At 48.6% G+C, this 16159-nt stretch overlaps 2 protein-coding genes across 2 annotated transcripts in view; one reads left to right on the top strand and one right to left on the bottom strand.

Annotated features, from left to right (window-relative positions):
* Positions 1-16159, bottom strand: part of LOC128731218 (uncharacterized) — a 44800-nt gene that overhangs the window by 10606 nt on the left and 18035 nt on the right. Inside the window, exons 3-4 of the mRNA XM_053824323.1 lie at positions 15003-15091; positions 14864-14924 (exon numbers count right to left, since the gene is read on the bottom strand). Of these exons, the coding sequence (XP_053680298.1) occupies positions 14864-14924; positions 15003-15091 (150 nt within the window). The remainder of the gene's footprint in view (positions 1-14863; positions 14925-15002; positions 15092-16159) is intronic.
* Positions 1-16159, top strand: part of LOC128731215 (RNA-binding protein Musashi homolog 1) — a 73734-nt gene that overhangs the window by 52169 nt on the left and 5406 nt on the right. Inside the window, exons 4-5 of the mRNA XM_053824321.1 lie at positions 15225-15356; positions 15704-16124. Coding sequence (XP_053680296.1) covers positions 15225-15356; positions 15704-16124 — 553 coding nt within the window. The remainder of the gene's footprint in view (positions 1-15224; positions 15357-15703; positions 16125-16159) is intronic.

The raw sequence follows: 16159 nt of genomic DNA, 5'->3' as shown, positions 1-16159 counted from the left end.
TTTTGCATTTCCCACTATCGCGGGACACAGTGGTCCAGTGATTTCGTCGAAATGTTAATCAAATTTGATTTTTGCCCTGAACAGCAGGTAGGGCGACTCCCGTTAGGCGAGAGTGATGGTGATTCGAATCTACGCGCGGGAAATTGTATGTTTTCCAATGGAAATCAATTACTCGTAATGAATCGTTTATTGAATGTAAACCCATTTCGCATGTCGGAAGATTTCCCCAAATCGAACAATTGAATTATTTTTGCAGACATTAAACGCAGAAAAAAGACATCAACTGTCCCGCGTTTGATACTGCCCGGCCGAAGCATAATTGGCCCTCTTTGCATGGCTCTTACGAATGCGCTCCTGCGAAAGGGAGTTTTTCCTTCACCACGCGCCCGCGCGGGGGAAATGCCCGGAAAAGTCGCTCGCATGTCCCGGGGAATGTTATTTCACGCACACCCGGCAAAATCAATGGAGCCAAATCACGACACACTTTCACTTACTATCCGCCCCATTCGGCATTAATGAGCGGGAACGTCGAGGACGCACCATCCTCCACCACCAGTCTCAATCGTGGATTGCGTGCACATGATGGAGAGACCCCCGCCGGGCGTTGGAAAGCCCCGGGAAATTCCCCAACCCAGCGTTCCCAGGTTGAAACATTGCTTAACATCGTCCCTTGGGAGGAGGGAAAGCAACCGTCGCTCCGTCGCGCTTCGTCTCGTAATCGTTTCATTTTGGAGCCATTTTATCCTACTGTGTGTGTGTGTATGTGTGTGTGTGTGTGTTTGGTTGGCGTTTTTTTCTGTAGCTTTTTTTTCCTTCAATCGCTGTGCCGTGCGCGTCGTCCTTTCGCTTTTCCACGTCGATTCCCACAGCACGGGAAAAGCACCGAAGTGTGGTCACGAAAAGCTAATCTACTCGGGGGGTGTTCCCATGCTCTCCTGCTGCCCGCAGCCTTGTGGACACTAATGCCGTCGCATGCAAAGGGCAGCCATTGGCACCCGTAAGGACGATAGCCGCCCGCCTTGGTCCTGCGTGTTTCCCTCGGCCAGAGCTTTCCGTGGCCCCGCGGTTCCCATGGGCACGTAGTTTCAATTCAAGATCAATTTGTTTATGTTTATGTGGTGCCTTTTCCCTGGTCGCACATTTCCGCCGTCGTCCCCGATGCCCCTCCCCCCTCCTTCCCCGTGCCATCCCCTGCCTATCTGGCGTGTAAATGGAGGGCAGCAGGCGTCCTCGTAACGGATCGCGTGCGTGTTGTGCGAAATCATGAAAGGACGCCGTAATTTCACTTCTCCCTGCGGGCACACACACTCTAGGGTGGGCCTCAGCTGATCCTTGTGTCGTACAAGTCATTGAACCGCGCATTTTATAAGACGCCCGCGGTCAGGATGATGAATTGGCGGGGACAACGTCAATAACGTGCCAGGAATTACAACAGTGCCAGTGCTCGTTTGTCGCGAGGTAATGTTGCGCGAAATGTAAAAGAAAAAGGACTCTTCAATGCGCCGCTGAATCAACGTTAGCCCATTTTTAATTCAATGTTACGCTAGGAATTTAATCCAGAACCGCATTTTGTGATGTAACGAAATGTTAGCACGCATTTTATGCTCCCCTGACACCGCTCCCTGCTGGGGAAACTAATCTCGAACGATTAGAAGTTAAGTTGTTTCGTTTTATTGTCTTATCTCTACTGCCATCGCATATAATCGTGACGTAACCCCCCGTGTGTAACAAATGCCTCGTCCCAATGGAGACGCCTTGCCGCTTCTGATGGGGGTTGGAGAAAATCTAAAAAGCTTTTGAACACGCTATGTGTCTAGCTTCGATAAGCAGGAATAAAAGTTGTAAAAAAAATACTCAATCTAGGCAAAAGTAAATGTAGTGGATGTTTTGAACGGGCAATACTACGTACTGTGTGTAGTTGAGGTTTTTTTATTTCGGTAAATTTCGCATCAACCGTTTTTTTTTTTACCCCCAAACGTGGTAAATTAATTCACGTCGATTGTGCATTGAACTTTCTTTTGGTTTGTGCGAGCTCTCGCCTAATTTAGAATGAAATTTTCCTGGAACTTCTCCCCATGTCGCTTGAATTGTTGTTTCGCGTGACGAACAAGTGCATGCCCGCAGGGAGGAAGGAGTCATCACAACGCCAAGACGTCGACTGGCGGGAAAAACTTCGTCTCGGAAAAAGCCGCTGTATGTGCCAGCTGTGTTTGTTTCGCGAGTGGCGTTGTAGCGAAACGGAGCGAATAAAAGGACAATCGGAAGAGCGTCAAACTTTTGCACAAAGGCACAGAGAGAACCAGTGGAAATTTTTCCTTCAGGAAGGGGATTTTCTTCGCGGGGTTCGGCAAGAAGCCGATGATACGAACATTGTTCAAGTGGGCTTAGAAAGCGGCTACTGCGACGATCACATGGAGAAAAAGTGCTCGCTCACATCACCACTGGAGACGTCCTTATCAGAACTACCATTGTGCTTGTGTAACTAGCCTTTTTTCGAATCATAAAGGTTCACTTACGTGTCTGTTACGATAAAAGGATGTGCGAGGGAAGGAAACCATCGCCCCGGTTGCGTGTGGGCGTGGAACATTTTTTACCGGTTCGCTGATAATGCTTGACTTGAACGGCTCCGAGATTAGAAGCAGACGAAAACGAGAGCCGGAGCTGAAGCGGAGAATGCCCATTTCATGCCGCGCGGTTGTAAGGCGCAAGGAGAGTGCGGAATAAATGGAAAATCGGCTTTTCTTTTGTACCGACCCATCCCACAACACCGCCGACGAGCTCTGGCGATGACGAGAGGTGAAGAAGGTTTGAAAAATCCAGCCACCCGTTCCCATCGGGAAGCAGCATCATCCGTCGCAGATGCACTTGATTTGGTTTGTTTTTGCTGCCATTTTGTATTAAGCTTTTAGAACAGGGAGGGAGACAGCAGACGGGAGACAAAGGATGCGCGAACAGTAAACTCTTTTGTCGAGGTGAAGAATAGGAAGCTTCATTAGTCAATGTCCTCTGCCGAGTCATTCCCGCTTTCCGCCGAAAGGACATCTCTGTACCCGTTCACGTCCAGACGAAAAGGAAGCCCCATTGAAACCGAATCGGTTGTTGATCTTTTGCCCCGTGCTGGCTGGATTTATTATTTCTCGAAAGTCTTCATCAACTTATCAGCGCAAGGCGAGTGCGCAACCCCCTGTGAAATGGGTTTAGCAACGTTCTTCATCCAAAAGGCGACGAAAGAACAAAGAAGAAGAAAAGCTCTTGCTTCTTCCGGCTTCAAGTTGGCTTGTTCAGGCGGAAATTAAAGCAACGCGTTCTGGAGAGACCGTTCAAGGCTTGAGACCGAATCGGAAAGTTGGAGTGCGAAATGTGGCGCTATTTATTTGTTTGTTTAAAAACCCTCGCTCCGACACGCTCCCTCGCTTCCTGTAATGCAAGTGAGGGCAGGGCGATGGTGGAATTTTTAATGTCGTAAATCAGACGATATATAGCAGCAGGATGTGAACGCTGGGTCCGGGAACATTATTCGCCGGCAGCAATGCTCAAGGCCACAGTTGCTTCCGACACGGCCACCACACACGGGTCCTCTGGGCGAAGAATAGACCGATCATAAACACAAGCTTATGTTGTTTCCTGCTCGTAATGTGAAGTAATGCGTACATCCTTCAGCATGATCCCGGGCACATTGTTTAAGGTTTTGTTTATCCTGCCTTGTTAGTGCCACGGAGACGGAAAATGATTGCCCATCGCGTTCCGCATTCCATTCTCCTTTTTTTTCCCAATAGACATTTCTTTTTTTTGCGAAACATCACCTCAAACGATTGTGATTAGAATAGCCTTCCAAAAAAGTAGGATATTCTTTCATTTTAAGGGACAATACTAATACCTGCAACGATTTTAAGTTGCCCATCGTGCGTTTCTGAACACGTGACAAAGAACTTTGTCGGGCTTAGAAATACGAGCAATAATTTCTGGAATGTTGGTTGGTACGAAGTTTAACACATTGTTGCGAGCAGTCGAAATAGCGGGTTGTAAAAATGACAACCTTGCCCGGGTTTCATTAGAATAGAGAGCCCGACTGGGGGACCTATTGCCCCGCATTCCGGAAAAACTCGTTACAGCGGGAAATTAGAAAAAAAAAATGCACGTCTTCTCTTCCACGCGTGACGTAAATCTCGTAAACGAGCTGACGAAATTCGGTGCATTACTTCGTACTTGTTTTAATTAATACCGGAAAAAATTCAAGCAAACTTTTAAATGTTGTTCCATCACTGTCTCGGTTGGTTTGTAGCAAATGAAGGAAAACTGCTGTGAAGTAATTACGTTCTACCGACAAACTCTTGCGAAAAGGCACCCCAAAGCTGGGTGCAAACATCCAGATCTTGATACCAGCACCGACGAATTCGAAAGTCCGTTAGCTTGAGTTGCTTCCGGCGCAAAAAAATGGCTAAATGATATTTTTCTTCCTTTCGTACCGTATATTAACACGAATGGTTTGAAACCGTATCATTTTGATGTTATATTTTATGTCTCCGCAATCCTAGCGTTAACCCACGGTGTGTATTCGACATAATTAATTAATAAACCATTCGTGAAAAGTGTTTCACTCCGAATATTGATGTTCCTTGACAACTCCTGGACACGAAGCACGGAACAAACCCTCGTCAAACTTCCGGGCTTGAAACCTGGAAGGTGAAGGTGTGTGACAAACGGGCACAAATTCGTCCATTTTTTTTATTCACCGCCACCCCTCGCAGAAAGGATAGTCGTGGTAGTGTGTTTTTATGTTTCTATTTCCCATTCGTATCCAAAGTTTTCCCCACGTTTTTCACCGTTGGCAGGGGGCTGCCACGCTCATTCGTGGCGATGTACACGTTTTCGATTTTCGGCCCGCTATCTCTCGTTTCCGGTTCGAATGGTTGCTCGCTAATATAATTGCATAATCCTGTTTATCGATCAAACGATGAATAAATACTTTGATTATCCTCGCGCTTGGTTTATCGAGTCTCCTGAAGGGGAAGAGATTTGTTTTACGATGTTTGCCAAAGAATAAAAGGCATAAACCGTTCCTCCGTCCTCCAGGGGGGATTATGGGGACAACTTTTCGACAGGATACAATTATGCTGACAATGTTCGTAAATCTCTTCTTCTCACCACTCGCTCTCTCCTGCTCTTGCTCTTTTCCGTATTCTTCCACTGTTCGCGTTGGCTGGCACGGTGAGCTTAAAAGCGATCACGTGACCAAAAGTATCCTGATTCGCCCTAAGACGGAGGATTCTTTTTTTTGGTCTTTTCTAATGCCAACCCCGTACTCCCAATATCGGTGCCGAATCTGGACCCGGCGGAAGCTCGCGCTCCTTTGCAAAGATGTTGACGAATTAGAAGCCGTTCATCATCTCGAGCAGCCGAAAACGATGATGAGGGCGCTTGCATCTTGCCTTTTTTTGTCGTCCTTAGACTCGCTCTTTATCGCGCGGCTAATCCCCGCCGCCTCGAGATACGCCATTCCTATCTATCTCTCTTCGCAGTGTTGATGATGATGAAGGTGGATGGTGGTCAATGAAATCGGCTCCAGCGAACACCGCTGCCGACCAGAATCCTGGAGGGATTTTTTTTTCGCGCAAGGTAAAAGGACGAAGGCAGAAAATTGCACGAAACGGTAGAGAGAAAAAAAAGCCCACAGAAAAGCGTTTCTTCTTTGGCTGGGGGCTTGTGTTTGGCTTCGGTTTCTTCCCACAACACGGTTCGGTACAGGCGACGGAAACAGGATATGGCAGTCTTATCTATTTTGCTCGGGCTAAGCAAAACTTCTCGCTACCTACCACCGCGGCGTTCCCTTTGACCGGGCTTTCCCTTTCGCTTCGCGAGCACACGGTCCCATTGTCATTAACTTCTTTCTTTGCGCCAGCCTTTCGCAATCACGAGATGGATTCGACGACGGGGCAAGAAAAACGCGAAGAAGCGGGCCACATTTCAGTATCCTTGGCATGTTTGCGCCGGGTTGATAGAGCGGGTGGTCCTGTTCGCGTTGCCGCGTCGTGTGATCGATAGCAAAACTGGACGGGCGAACACAGGACCTCCTCAGTAGAAACGACAGCTATGAAATGATATAGCACCGGTGTCTTCTTTCCCCATGAGTAGAAGGAGGAGTGCACGAAGCAAATACCGCCTGTCCGTATTGCTCCACTTGCACGATACATTCTAGCCCGTTAGTAAACGGGGCTATCCTTCAGCGAAAAAAAAGGATATGCCACCTTCAACCCCTGCTGGTTGCGGATGTCTCGATTGTGGCACGTTTTCTCAATTGCCAATGTTTTATTATTTATTCATTTGACTGAAGTTTTTTTTGCTTCAGCAACCTACATATCGAGGTGGGTGAGATTTGGGGTGATTCAGTTTGAGGTTAGCCAAACAATTTCCCCCGCACTTTGAGACCACGTGATCGGGCTATCCGCCCGCCGAAAACGGCCAAACGTCGGGTGGATCCCGCGGTCGAAATATGTTAAGCTTTTTATTCGTCCTCCCACCTCCGAGAGAGTGTTCGAGAGAGAAACAGATAGGCTCAGGATTGCGTGTTGCGCCAGCGAGAAAGCGACGAGGGGGGCAATAAATTCTCATCAAACTTCGCATTGCTTTTCCCTCACCAAAACTCTGTCCTGTTCGGCTTTCCACCGTATGTAGGTTTGGGGTTTTTTTTTGTTTGGTGTGCTTCCGTTTGGGCGTTTGTTTATTACGCTGCCCTTGGAAGCGGAAAAAAACACTAGAGCATAAAACGACCTAGTGCGCAGGATAGGGACAAAAAATAGAAGCCCACAGCGATATGATAGATTGAGGAGTGCATGGGGGAAGGGTGCAGGACGAATCGAATGGATTATTTATGTCGTGTTAGTGCACGAGGAGTGCACGAAACGTATTCTCCCACCGACTGGTCAGTAGTCACCATTGGTTCCGGTTCCGGTCTGTGCGCGTCGCGAGCGAACAAGGATAAGTTGCACGAGCTTAAAGCACTCATTAAAATCATGCACTTGCTGGTTCTGATCTGATGGGTTGTCTGTCCAGAGTTTGTACCTAGCATCGCTCTGCCCAACGTAATTAATGAACAAAACTTGCGAACAGTTGCACCGAAGGTTTGCTTCCGTTCACCCTCGGTAATGCCATTCCGTAGCGCTGGGTTCGTTCTAGTTCACCTTGTACGGATACACTTTTTTATTTCGTCCATTATAGCTTTATCACCGAATGCTCGTATCGATCAAACGAGACGGGTTCTTGCTCGTTCGAAATGGTTTGATTTATTTGTTTGCTTTCGGTTCGGTTGTTTAGTTACGCTCCTTCTCTAGCCAGAGCGCGACGATGTTTGGATGTTGAACGTCAACTTTGTAGGTTTTGTCGGAAAAATTGAAAACGCCCAAAGCTTGTTGTTGCCTCGACGTGAGGCGAGTTATGGCGCCTTCAAACGTAAATCGTAAAACGCTTTAATTTTGATTTCGTGCCGCCGGAAGGCCCCAACAGCACTCGTATCCGTTTAGTGCCGTCCCGTGTCAGTTCTGTCAGACTGTGTGGGCGGGTTTTTTGCTTGCGCTTCAACGTATACGAGCTGTTACGCAACAGGGAAGGACCAGCCCAGTGAAGAGCGCAATGGTTTTCGCGCTGCAGCTTTGCAATAAATGCTATATTCCAGTTGTGGGTAGCACGCGACGAAGGAAATGTGGATAGCGGCTAAATATCCTTCGGCTGGGTTAGCGTGGACTCCAAAGGATATTTAGGATACGAACTGAAACGCCACCTAGTGGTGGCTAGCGTAAGCACTCCAAGCTTCCATAGACACATGGAGCCGCCTGGTGGCGAATACCGTGTACTACAAAGCCCTCAAGGATTAAAAGCATCTTTTGAAGACGAAAATATCCTTCGTCACTAACACACGACGGTTTAGGGAGCCTGAAAGGCTGTGTGCTGCGCATGTTTAACGGTGGAAAATGGCAGGATATTCTTTTATGATCCTTTCCAACGGTGCTTTCCGTCAATACCCAACCAAACGAATGATGGTCATCGTTCGCTTTCCCTTTTTTCACCCAGCTCATGGGCGGTTCAGTGCGCATGACCGCACAGTGTTTCTGCTCACAGTAACCGATAAAAAGTAAACTGAGATAGTTTTCGTCCATTTATTATTTCGCTCTATTTCCATGCTTATGAATAGACAAAAAGCTCAAAACACATAAATCGTACTGAGTGTAAAAAAATAATTATATATTCCCCTAGTAAACGGCAAGCCCTACAAAAAAGATCGATGTTTTCGTTCGGCTTCTGGAGTAGAGCTCAGCGTCTCTGAGGACCACGATATCAAGGTGGGCATCGCAATAGGAACCATTCTAATTCGCCTGTCTTTTCATGATGAATGGACCTGACCAGTGGGATCACCGCGAATCCCCAGCCGGCGGGTAGCTCGCAATCGTTGCGCTTTCCCTTTTTGATTAATGCCTCGCGCGGACGAACCCTTTCCCACTTTTTGCATTCCCGCAACACCGAATGTATTCCACCAACCAACACTAGCGTGTGACATGGGTCGGAAAAACACTGTGTTTTTTCCTCATACGGAGCACATAACATTGAGACTGTATCGCGTTTGGCCAGTGGTGGTTGCGTGCGCGTTGGATATTTTTTGATTGTATGCGCATTGTCAACCGACATGGCCACCGAAAGAGAGAAAGAGATCGACAGAGTGAGAGAGTATATATGTCTAGAGCAAGTGTGTATTCTCAAAAAACACGCGAAAGTCCTTTGATGTGTACCACGAGAGTGTAGTGTGCGTGTATCCGTGGGCTGTATCTTTAATATTCAATTAAAGGACCATACGCGAGCTCTCCCTAACTATGGTTCGCAGTGGGGTTGGGATCACCCTGTCATCGAATGGGTGGTGAATGTCCGGAGGCATAATTTCCTAGGAACAGCGATGACTGTTTTTCATCAGCATCCTCCGGTTTCAGACTCACCGGCGGGCATTTAGGTCCATGAGATGGGGAACTTTCATTTCATCAAGGTTTGAACCTTTCAGGCTCTTGATGTATGTTGTTTTTTTCGCTAACGATTTATTACAATTAAAAGCGTTAGAGCAGTGAGTAAAGGACACTCGTGTTTGAGCAAAGAAAAAAAAACAGCACCAGTTATAGAGAATAAAACGGCTACTCCTCGCGCGAGTACGTCACATGACCGGCGGATCTAGCGAAACGCATTCGTTTTAGGGTGGGGTTGCCCTCCTTAGGGGTATGGAAATTCCATTTCACCCCAAGGGCCTGTGAGGCGCGCCGCCGCACCCCGGTTTTTATGCAAAGATACACCACTCGGTGGGTTTTTTTTTGTTCCCTTCGCTCTGGCTCTCCCGCTCTCTGTCTCCAGGTTGCTTTCGCTCTCTCTCTCTCTCTTCTTGTATCCCTTTGGATTTCGTTGATCCTGTCGTGGGCTTGGGAAACATCTAGCACTCCGCCTCGTGGCTCGCGGAAATCAATAATTTGGTTCCTTCTTCCTTTCACATGGTGCCGCTACTGCTGCTGCACACGCTTGCAAAGAACCTTGCGAGGGAAGCATTTCCTTCCGCTTCACTATTGTCCTCGCGAGAAAGGCACATTACTGCGTGTACGTGTGCGTGCAGTGTCTATGAGCTTCCGTCGAATCCCTGAAGAAGTCTTAATAAAAAGCCAATGCTTATTATTAAGCCCAAATTAGGCAAATGCGACCAGGTCGGCACTTTACGCTTTCCGCGACAGCCTGGCACATTCTGCAAGGGGTGCAAAATATTCTCTCGTATCGCCGTTCGTATTTGTCCTACATGTCCTACATCCTCGCTACCCATCTCCGAGTGGTTTGCGGAAACGGTTTGCGTCGTTCCCGACCCGGGAGAAGTCTCGCGGAGATCGATAATCGCGAGGCCCGCGCTTACACGTTCGCCATTGTTGGCGGCGTGGGCCACACAATTTTTCCGCTGACTGTGCACATTCCCCTTTTTTCTGTTGCTAGTGTCTGCACTACTACTTAAGAGGTTCTGGTTTTTGGGTAGGATTTTCCTTATCCAAGGAGGAGCGGCGGTGGACGGCCTTCTCAATGACGTCCAGATAATGAACACATGAAAACGAAGCTGATTTTAACGAAGAAAGCGCAGGAGAGAGAGAGAGAGAGAGAGTAAGTGAGAGAGGGACAATATTCGGGGAAACAACGAGCGAGAGAGCGAGGAAAACCGGAGGCCAGAATGCCTGTGTGCCGTACGACGTCGCCATCTTGAATAGTAGGGTTGGTCTGCGAGGAGTCTAATGTGGAGTCGTGTTCTTGTTCTTCTTCCCGCTGCCACTGGGTGCGTTTGAATTCGAATTTCCTTTTCCACCAGGGCACGATTACGGCTTGAAGCTTAAGGGGGGTTTGTCGATCCACCGGACCAACGCCTGCACCGATGCGACAGAAACGCTTAATCCAATTACAACAGTTGATCGAAACCTTCATCCCCAGGTTCACCCCGAGCTGCTCCAGTTAGCGGAGTGGAGATATGGGTGTGGATGAGGGAAGAAGGCAGAGAGTCGATACACCGGTACACACTAAAGTGGGGCGTCCGAGCTACACTGACCCGGCGGTGTCGCTCCTTCGACTGTGAAACTGTTTCGCTTCTTGCGTTGCGCTACGATCCTGACGGCAGCAGTAGATGGATGAAAACCCTAGCATCGGTGGAAATGTCCCGAAACAACAGTAAACTAGACAAAAAGTACTGCTGTGACAGGACAATATCACCGATTGCTAGAGGTTGTTGAGGCCCCAGTGTCGGGATGCGGACGTGAAGAGATTCGCTCTCCCGGACCGCCGGATCCTTCGTGTTGCAGCACTAACTCTGCTTTTCGCGTGTACGCGGCTCGAAGAATGAACGAGCGGTCGAGCCACCCCTTTTTTGGTCTTGTCACTTGGCCACTTGGCCTCGTCACTTTCGAACGAAATTCGCCTGCCGCACGCACGGCAAAAATGGCGTGTTGTTCATCGCGCACCTTTGCACTGGTCTGGTACTGCTGCTGCTGCTGCTGCTGCTGTCGGCAGCAACGGTACCGCGGAATGATATCGACTCGATCCGAAAGCGCGAGGACCTCTCGCCCTTCTGGTGGCGGTTCTCTCACACGCAGCACGTGCCCTCGTCCCAGGCAGCGCGAGCGGGCTTGAAGAAAAGCTCCACCAGCGCGGTACGCTGCTCCGCGACCGTGCGTCGACAGGACACAGATCCCGAATCGCTGCTGTGTCTGTCGTCGGTCGTTTTTTCCCCGGAAAATCCGGTGGCGTAGTTGTGCTAACACGCGCCGCGTGTTTCACCGCAAAAGAGAGAGAGAGAGCGAGAGAATGTGACCGCTGGCATATGTGTGAGTGTGCGGTCGCGTACTTCATTTCAACCTACTTTGCCCACAACCACCACCCACTTTTGCGCTCTCACCCACCTCTGCCACCAGTGGGTGGGTTGCAGGATGTAGCGGTGTGTATTACCGTAAGGGCTAGGAGCAACCACACACTAACTCCTGTGTGCGCGCGCGCGCACATCCTTGTACGCACACCACACGCGTATGATAAGAGATGGATGGCAGGCAATGGAGCGCGTACTAACGCTACGCCAAAGGCTCGATCCTTCCTAGAGCGGCTTCCTTGCCAACGGTGCTCGAGTGAGCCGGAGGGAATGGAAAGAGAAAAATCCTTCCTGGTGTGACGATTCGCTCGTCGAGGAGGAGCGTCCTTTTGGGCACCGTTCGTCCGGACACCAGCACACCCTCGGCGGTGGAAACCGAAGAATCAGAAGCGTCTTTTCTGGGCCCTTTTGCTGACTGCTGGAAAAAATACACCCACCCCAGTACTCCGCCAATGGCTGCCCAGTGATGAAACTATTTGCGTGTGCGTAGCAAAAGCACAAGAAAAGGACCTTCGTTCACTAACTGGCCTCGGGTGCGCGCACACGTATGCACCACTCGAGCGAAACTCTGCGACTAAAGCGATGGCTTTTACCTTTATTCGGCGCCAGCCCGTCCGAAAGGTGGCCATGACAACACACCAAAAGTCACACGGATACAGGATGTTCTCACCCACACGCGTAACCAGCAGTCGCAAAAACCGCGCACGCACGCACGCACGCGCGCCCGATCCAGGACATTTGGCTGCTGGCTATCGGGGGTTGGCTGTCTGCTTAATCGCCGACGCCGTGCATAAGGTGTAGTGTGTGTGTGTGCGCGTGTGGGTGCGCACACCCAGAAGAGGACGAAATGCTAACCATGGGCATTTCGCTGGGAGCGGCACACATTTGACGCTATGCTCCACACTCCTTTTCCCTGAGATGGTGAGTCCTTTGGAAGTTCGTTCATTTGCTCAACGCTCCCACGGTAGCCAGCATCCGGAAGGACAACGACGGCGACGACGACAACGAGGAGAAGAGACGAGCCTCTACGATGGCCGGGAGAACCAGAACAAGCTCGTCCATTTATTCCCAGCGCGATGATACGCCTCATATTTAGGACTAACGTTGCGATGGTGTTTGTATTATAGCACACACACATCTCGTGCGTAGGGTGACCGAAAAGCGTCCTCTCCGCGGGCATGCGCAGAACGGGCGTTGGTTTCGTTTCAACACCTGACCAAGAAATCGAGCCTTTTTGGGTGTGCGCTCGATGGTGCCCGGTGTGTTGGTGCACTCGAATCGTCCGTGTGCCAGAGCGATTCCCATCGATGACGTCAAATCGGTATCGCCGCTTGCGGGTCACCCTGTTTCGGAAGCCCGAATCCTGGTTCTTCCCGCAATGGCCATGCAAGGCTCGTTTGCCTTCTCTGTCTCGGGATCGTCCCGTGCTCACGTATCCCATAAATTTCATAATCGCAATTTGCAAACTCTCTCTCTCTCGCTGGCGTGCACGTTTTCCTGTTTGCAAGCGCCTGGATTGAAGGGATCCCTGTAGCGTTAATACGGAAACATGCAAAAAAAAGGGTGCACGACTGAAAGGGACGAAAATCAATAGCATTTCCCCGTGGAGAGTTTATGCGAGTTTAGCCGACGAAACGAAGGAAACTTACAAACTCACAAACTGCTGTCACAGCTCTCGGTTTGACGCGAGTGTCCGGGACGGGTTTTGTCCGTCTGGTATTTGAAAGGCAAGGGGTTTAATTTCCCCTTGACTAGGCGAACTATTGTCTAGCATGCATGCGCGTCTGTCTGTGGATGAGTACCGAGTGTGTTGCTCATAAAGCGATAATTTAAGGTTTGGTTCTTGCGGATTTATGCGAACACATCCATGTGATGTGCGCGGTATATTTGTAGCGAAAATACTCAGCGTTCTGGCTCTCCTGTGCAGATTGAATACCAACATAGCTAAGCTAACAAACACAATAGACCCACTCTTTATTTCTGTTTATTTTTAATGCAAAAACACAATCAAAGGAAAATCAAATCTGCAGTTCTCAAAGATCGTATTTTGTGACAAACGGTTCAGAGTCAGAAGTGGGTTCTGCTTCTGGATGAGTGCAAATTGGTGGCCCATCTAGACAATCCCGCTCCGACCGAGTTTACCTTGTGTGATCCTGCGCCCAAACGTACGCATGTCGGTCACCGTCGGGGCAAAGGACCGACCTGCTTTTCCTCCGACGGGGGAGCTTTTCCGGTGCTCGCCCGGCGTGCTCCGCTTTGGAGTGAGAGTCTCGAATTCTAGGTCGTACAGACTTCCGCTCGGCCCCCTTCTCGAAGGCTCGAGCCGAAGACTCACCAACACATCGGCGTATAGCGCTGCAAAAGCGATACATTATATATACACACATATAATATACCATCCCAGGGCTCCGAGTTCAACGCCCTATTTCGGAAGTGTACATTTTCCGTAGTGAAAAGCCGTCCTTTAGCAAGGCGCTTCGCCGGTAGTATCACCGAGGAAACTCCGTATCGAGGTTTCGCCAGGGTGCACAAATGTATCACAAAAATAATGGGTGCTGTGGGTTTTTGTCCACCACAGCAGGGTGAAAAGAGGAGAGGTTCGAAAATGGATAATCATTACAGTCGAGGGGTTGCGCGTATTTGTGTGCAATCATCCCTTGTTCCACGTTTGTAACCTGTTGTTTTCTATACCCAACGGGACAATACAGGGTTGCTTGTGTGTAGGTATGTGTTAGTGATCGGAAAAGGGATTGGCCGGCTCTGGTGGAAAAAAGCCGGCCAAAGTATAGCACATCCGCCGGCAGTTTCTGTTACGAGAAAATTCGCTCGCACCTGTCATGTGACAGTGGCTCTGTAAGCAGGTCTAATGGCTTAAGTCATTTCGAATGATCTAAGGAGTAACCTGCAAATCCTTCGAGATTTACATTCGATTCCATTACCTACCAACCTTGGTACACTCTGTTGGAGATACTCTCCTCCCTTCGACCCTTGATTTGTATGATCAATGAGCGTTGCTATTACGCTAGCTATCTAACACGCAACCTATTAATCCCTTGCCAGCTCCAGTAGAAAGGGAAAGTATCACAAATGGGGCATTCTGACGTACGGAAAATGGTTTCACTTTTGAGAAGCCAACTTGACTTCTCTGTCATTGCGGTCGTTGGCTTTGTGTGCTTTTATGCGTTTGCCTGACCTCCCGCCTAAGACTGGAACACTTGTAGCGCTTTGAGGTGGAAGTTCATTACACTGTTATGACCTCGTTTGCTTTCACTGTCAAAAATTGATTGACCAACAGAAACACATGTAAATTCCAGCATCACATGTTTGGAAGAATTTCTTACAATAGTATCTAGTAATTGTATCCTTTCCAAAACGCTATAGCTCAATTGGCTCAGTGATTCATTATCATTGGTTGAAAGAATGGATTTATACATCGGATAAAAAGACATCACTCACCTTTCTTTTCTGCGGATTCATAACGTCCATTGTGTTGTGTTCAAAATCCTTTCGATTCAAGCTGGAAACAAATACACAGGAAAATGAAGACATTATAATAATTGGGCGCGCAAAAAACTATCTAAACAATTACACTTACCTCACATCCGTACGGGTATAGCTACAATATATCATAAATGATGTACAACCAAGCACAGCCGTTACCATAATGCCCACCAGTGGCAGAACCTGTTGCCAAGTACAAAACATAAGGTGGCAGATTTAGAATTATGTTTAATCACGCGAGAGATATTGCTTCTACAGCAATACGAAAAATGCACTCATTATAACTTTGCCTATTTTTTCCTGTTCTCATTTACAGTGCCGGAACGCTGGACCCGAACGGACTTCTTGATACTCATGAAATCCACTCTGCTCTGGTGCCAATCAAACCCACTTTACTTACAACCGGGGCCGCAGTCGTTGCCGCGAGCCAACAGCAACAGATTAAGCGGTAAGTAATGGCTATTAATTTGCATTTCCTTACTCATATAAAGTATTTTAGTCACGAGCTCTCTTCGTGCAGAAAACAATCGTTTTGAGCTGATAAATATAACCACTCGTAGGTACAGCTTTGCTTTGCTTATATAAATTTAATTAATTTATTATATAAAAGCGCTACATCATAGCAACCTGTGACATGCGGATGTATCGAAAAAACTGTCAAATGTACCACTTTCTCAGTGAAGTGAAAAAAAAGGAGCAAAATAGTTTACCGTTGAAATATTGCACAATGTTCATGGATATGAACATATACATTACAAATATGTTATTCCGTTCTTCCGCTCATTACATCTACAGAGAACAGTCGCAAACATCACAGCAACAACCGCAAGTGCTCTCACCGCAACAGAGCCAACCGAACCCGGCCCAGCAGCAACAGATTCAGCAACAGCTCCAGCAACAGCAAGTGCAGCAGCAGCAGGCTCAGCAGCAAGCCCAGCAACAGGCACAGCAGCAAGTGCAGCAGCAACAGCAGGTGCAAGTTCAGCAGCAGCAACAAGTCAATGGTGCCACCGTTAACGGGTGCTCCAAGGGCGGAAACGCCAGCAATGGGAGCTCATCGGGCCGCTCGACACCGAATAATGGCAGCGATCCGGCCCCGGGTAAACTGTTCGTCGGTGGGCTCAGCTGGCAGACGTCGTCTGAGAAGCTGAGCGAATACTTCGGTATGTTTGGCACCGTTACTGACGTTCTGATCATGAAGGATCCCGTCACACAGGTAAGCATCAAAGACAATATTTAACCATTGCATGA

This window comes from Anopheles nili, chromosome 2 (assembly GCF_943737925.1).
Source record: "Anopheles nili chromosome 2, idAnoNiliSN_F5_01, whole genome shotgun sequence".
In the NCBI taxonomy this organism is placed as follows: domain Eukaryota; kingdom Metazoa; phylum Arthropoda; class Insecta; order Diptera; family Culicidae; genus Anopheles; species Anopheles nili.
This window is presented reverse-complemented; position numbering and strand designations above follow the sequence as displayed.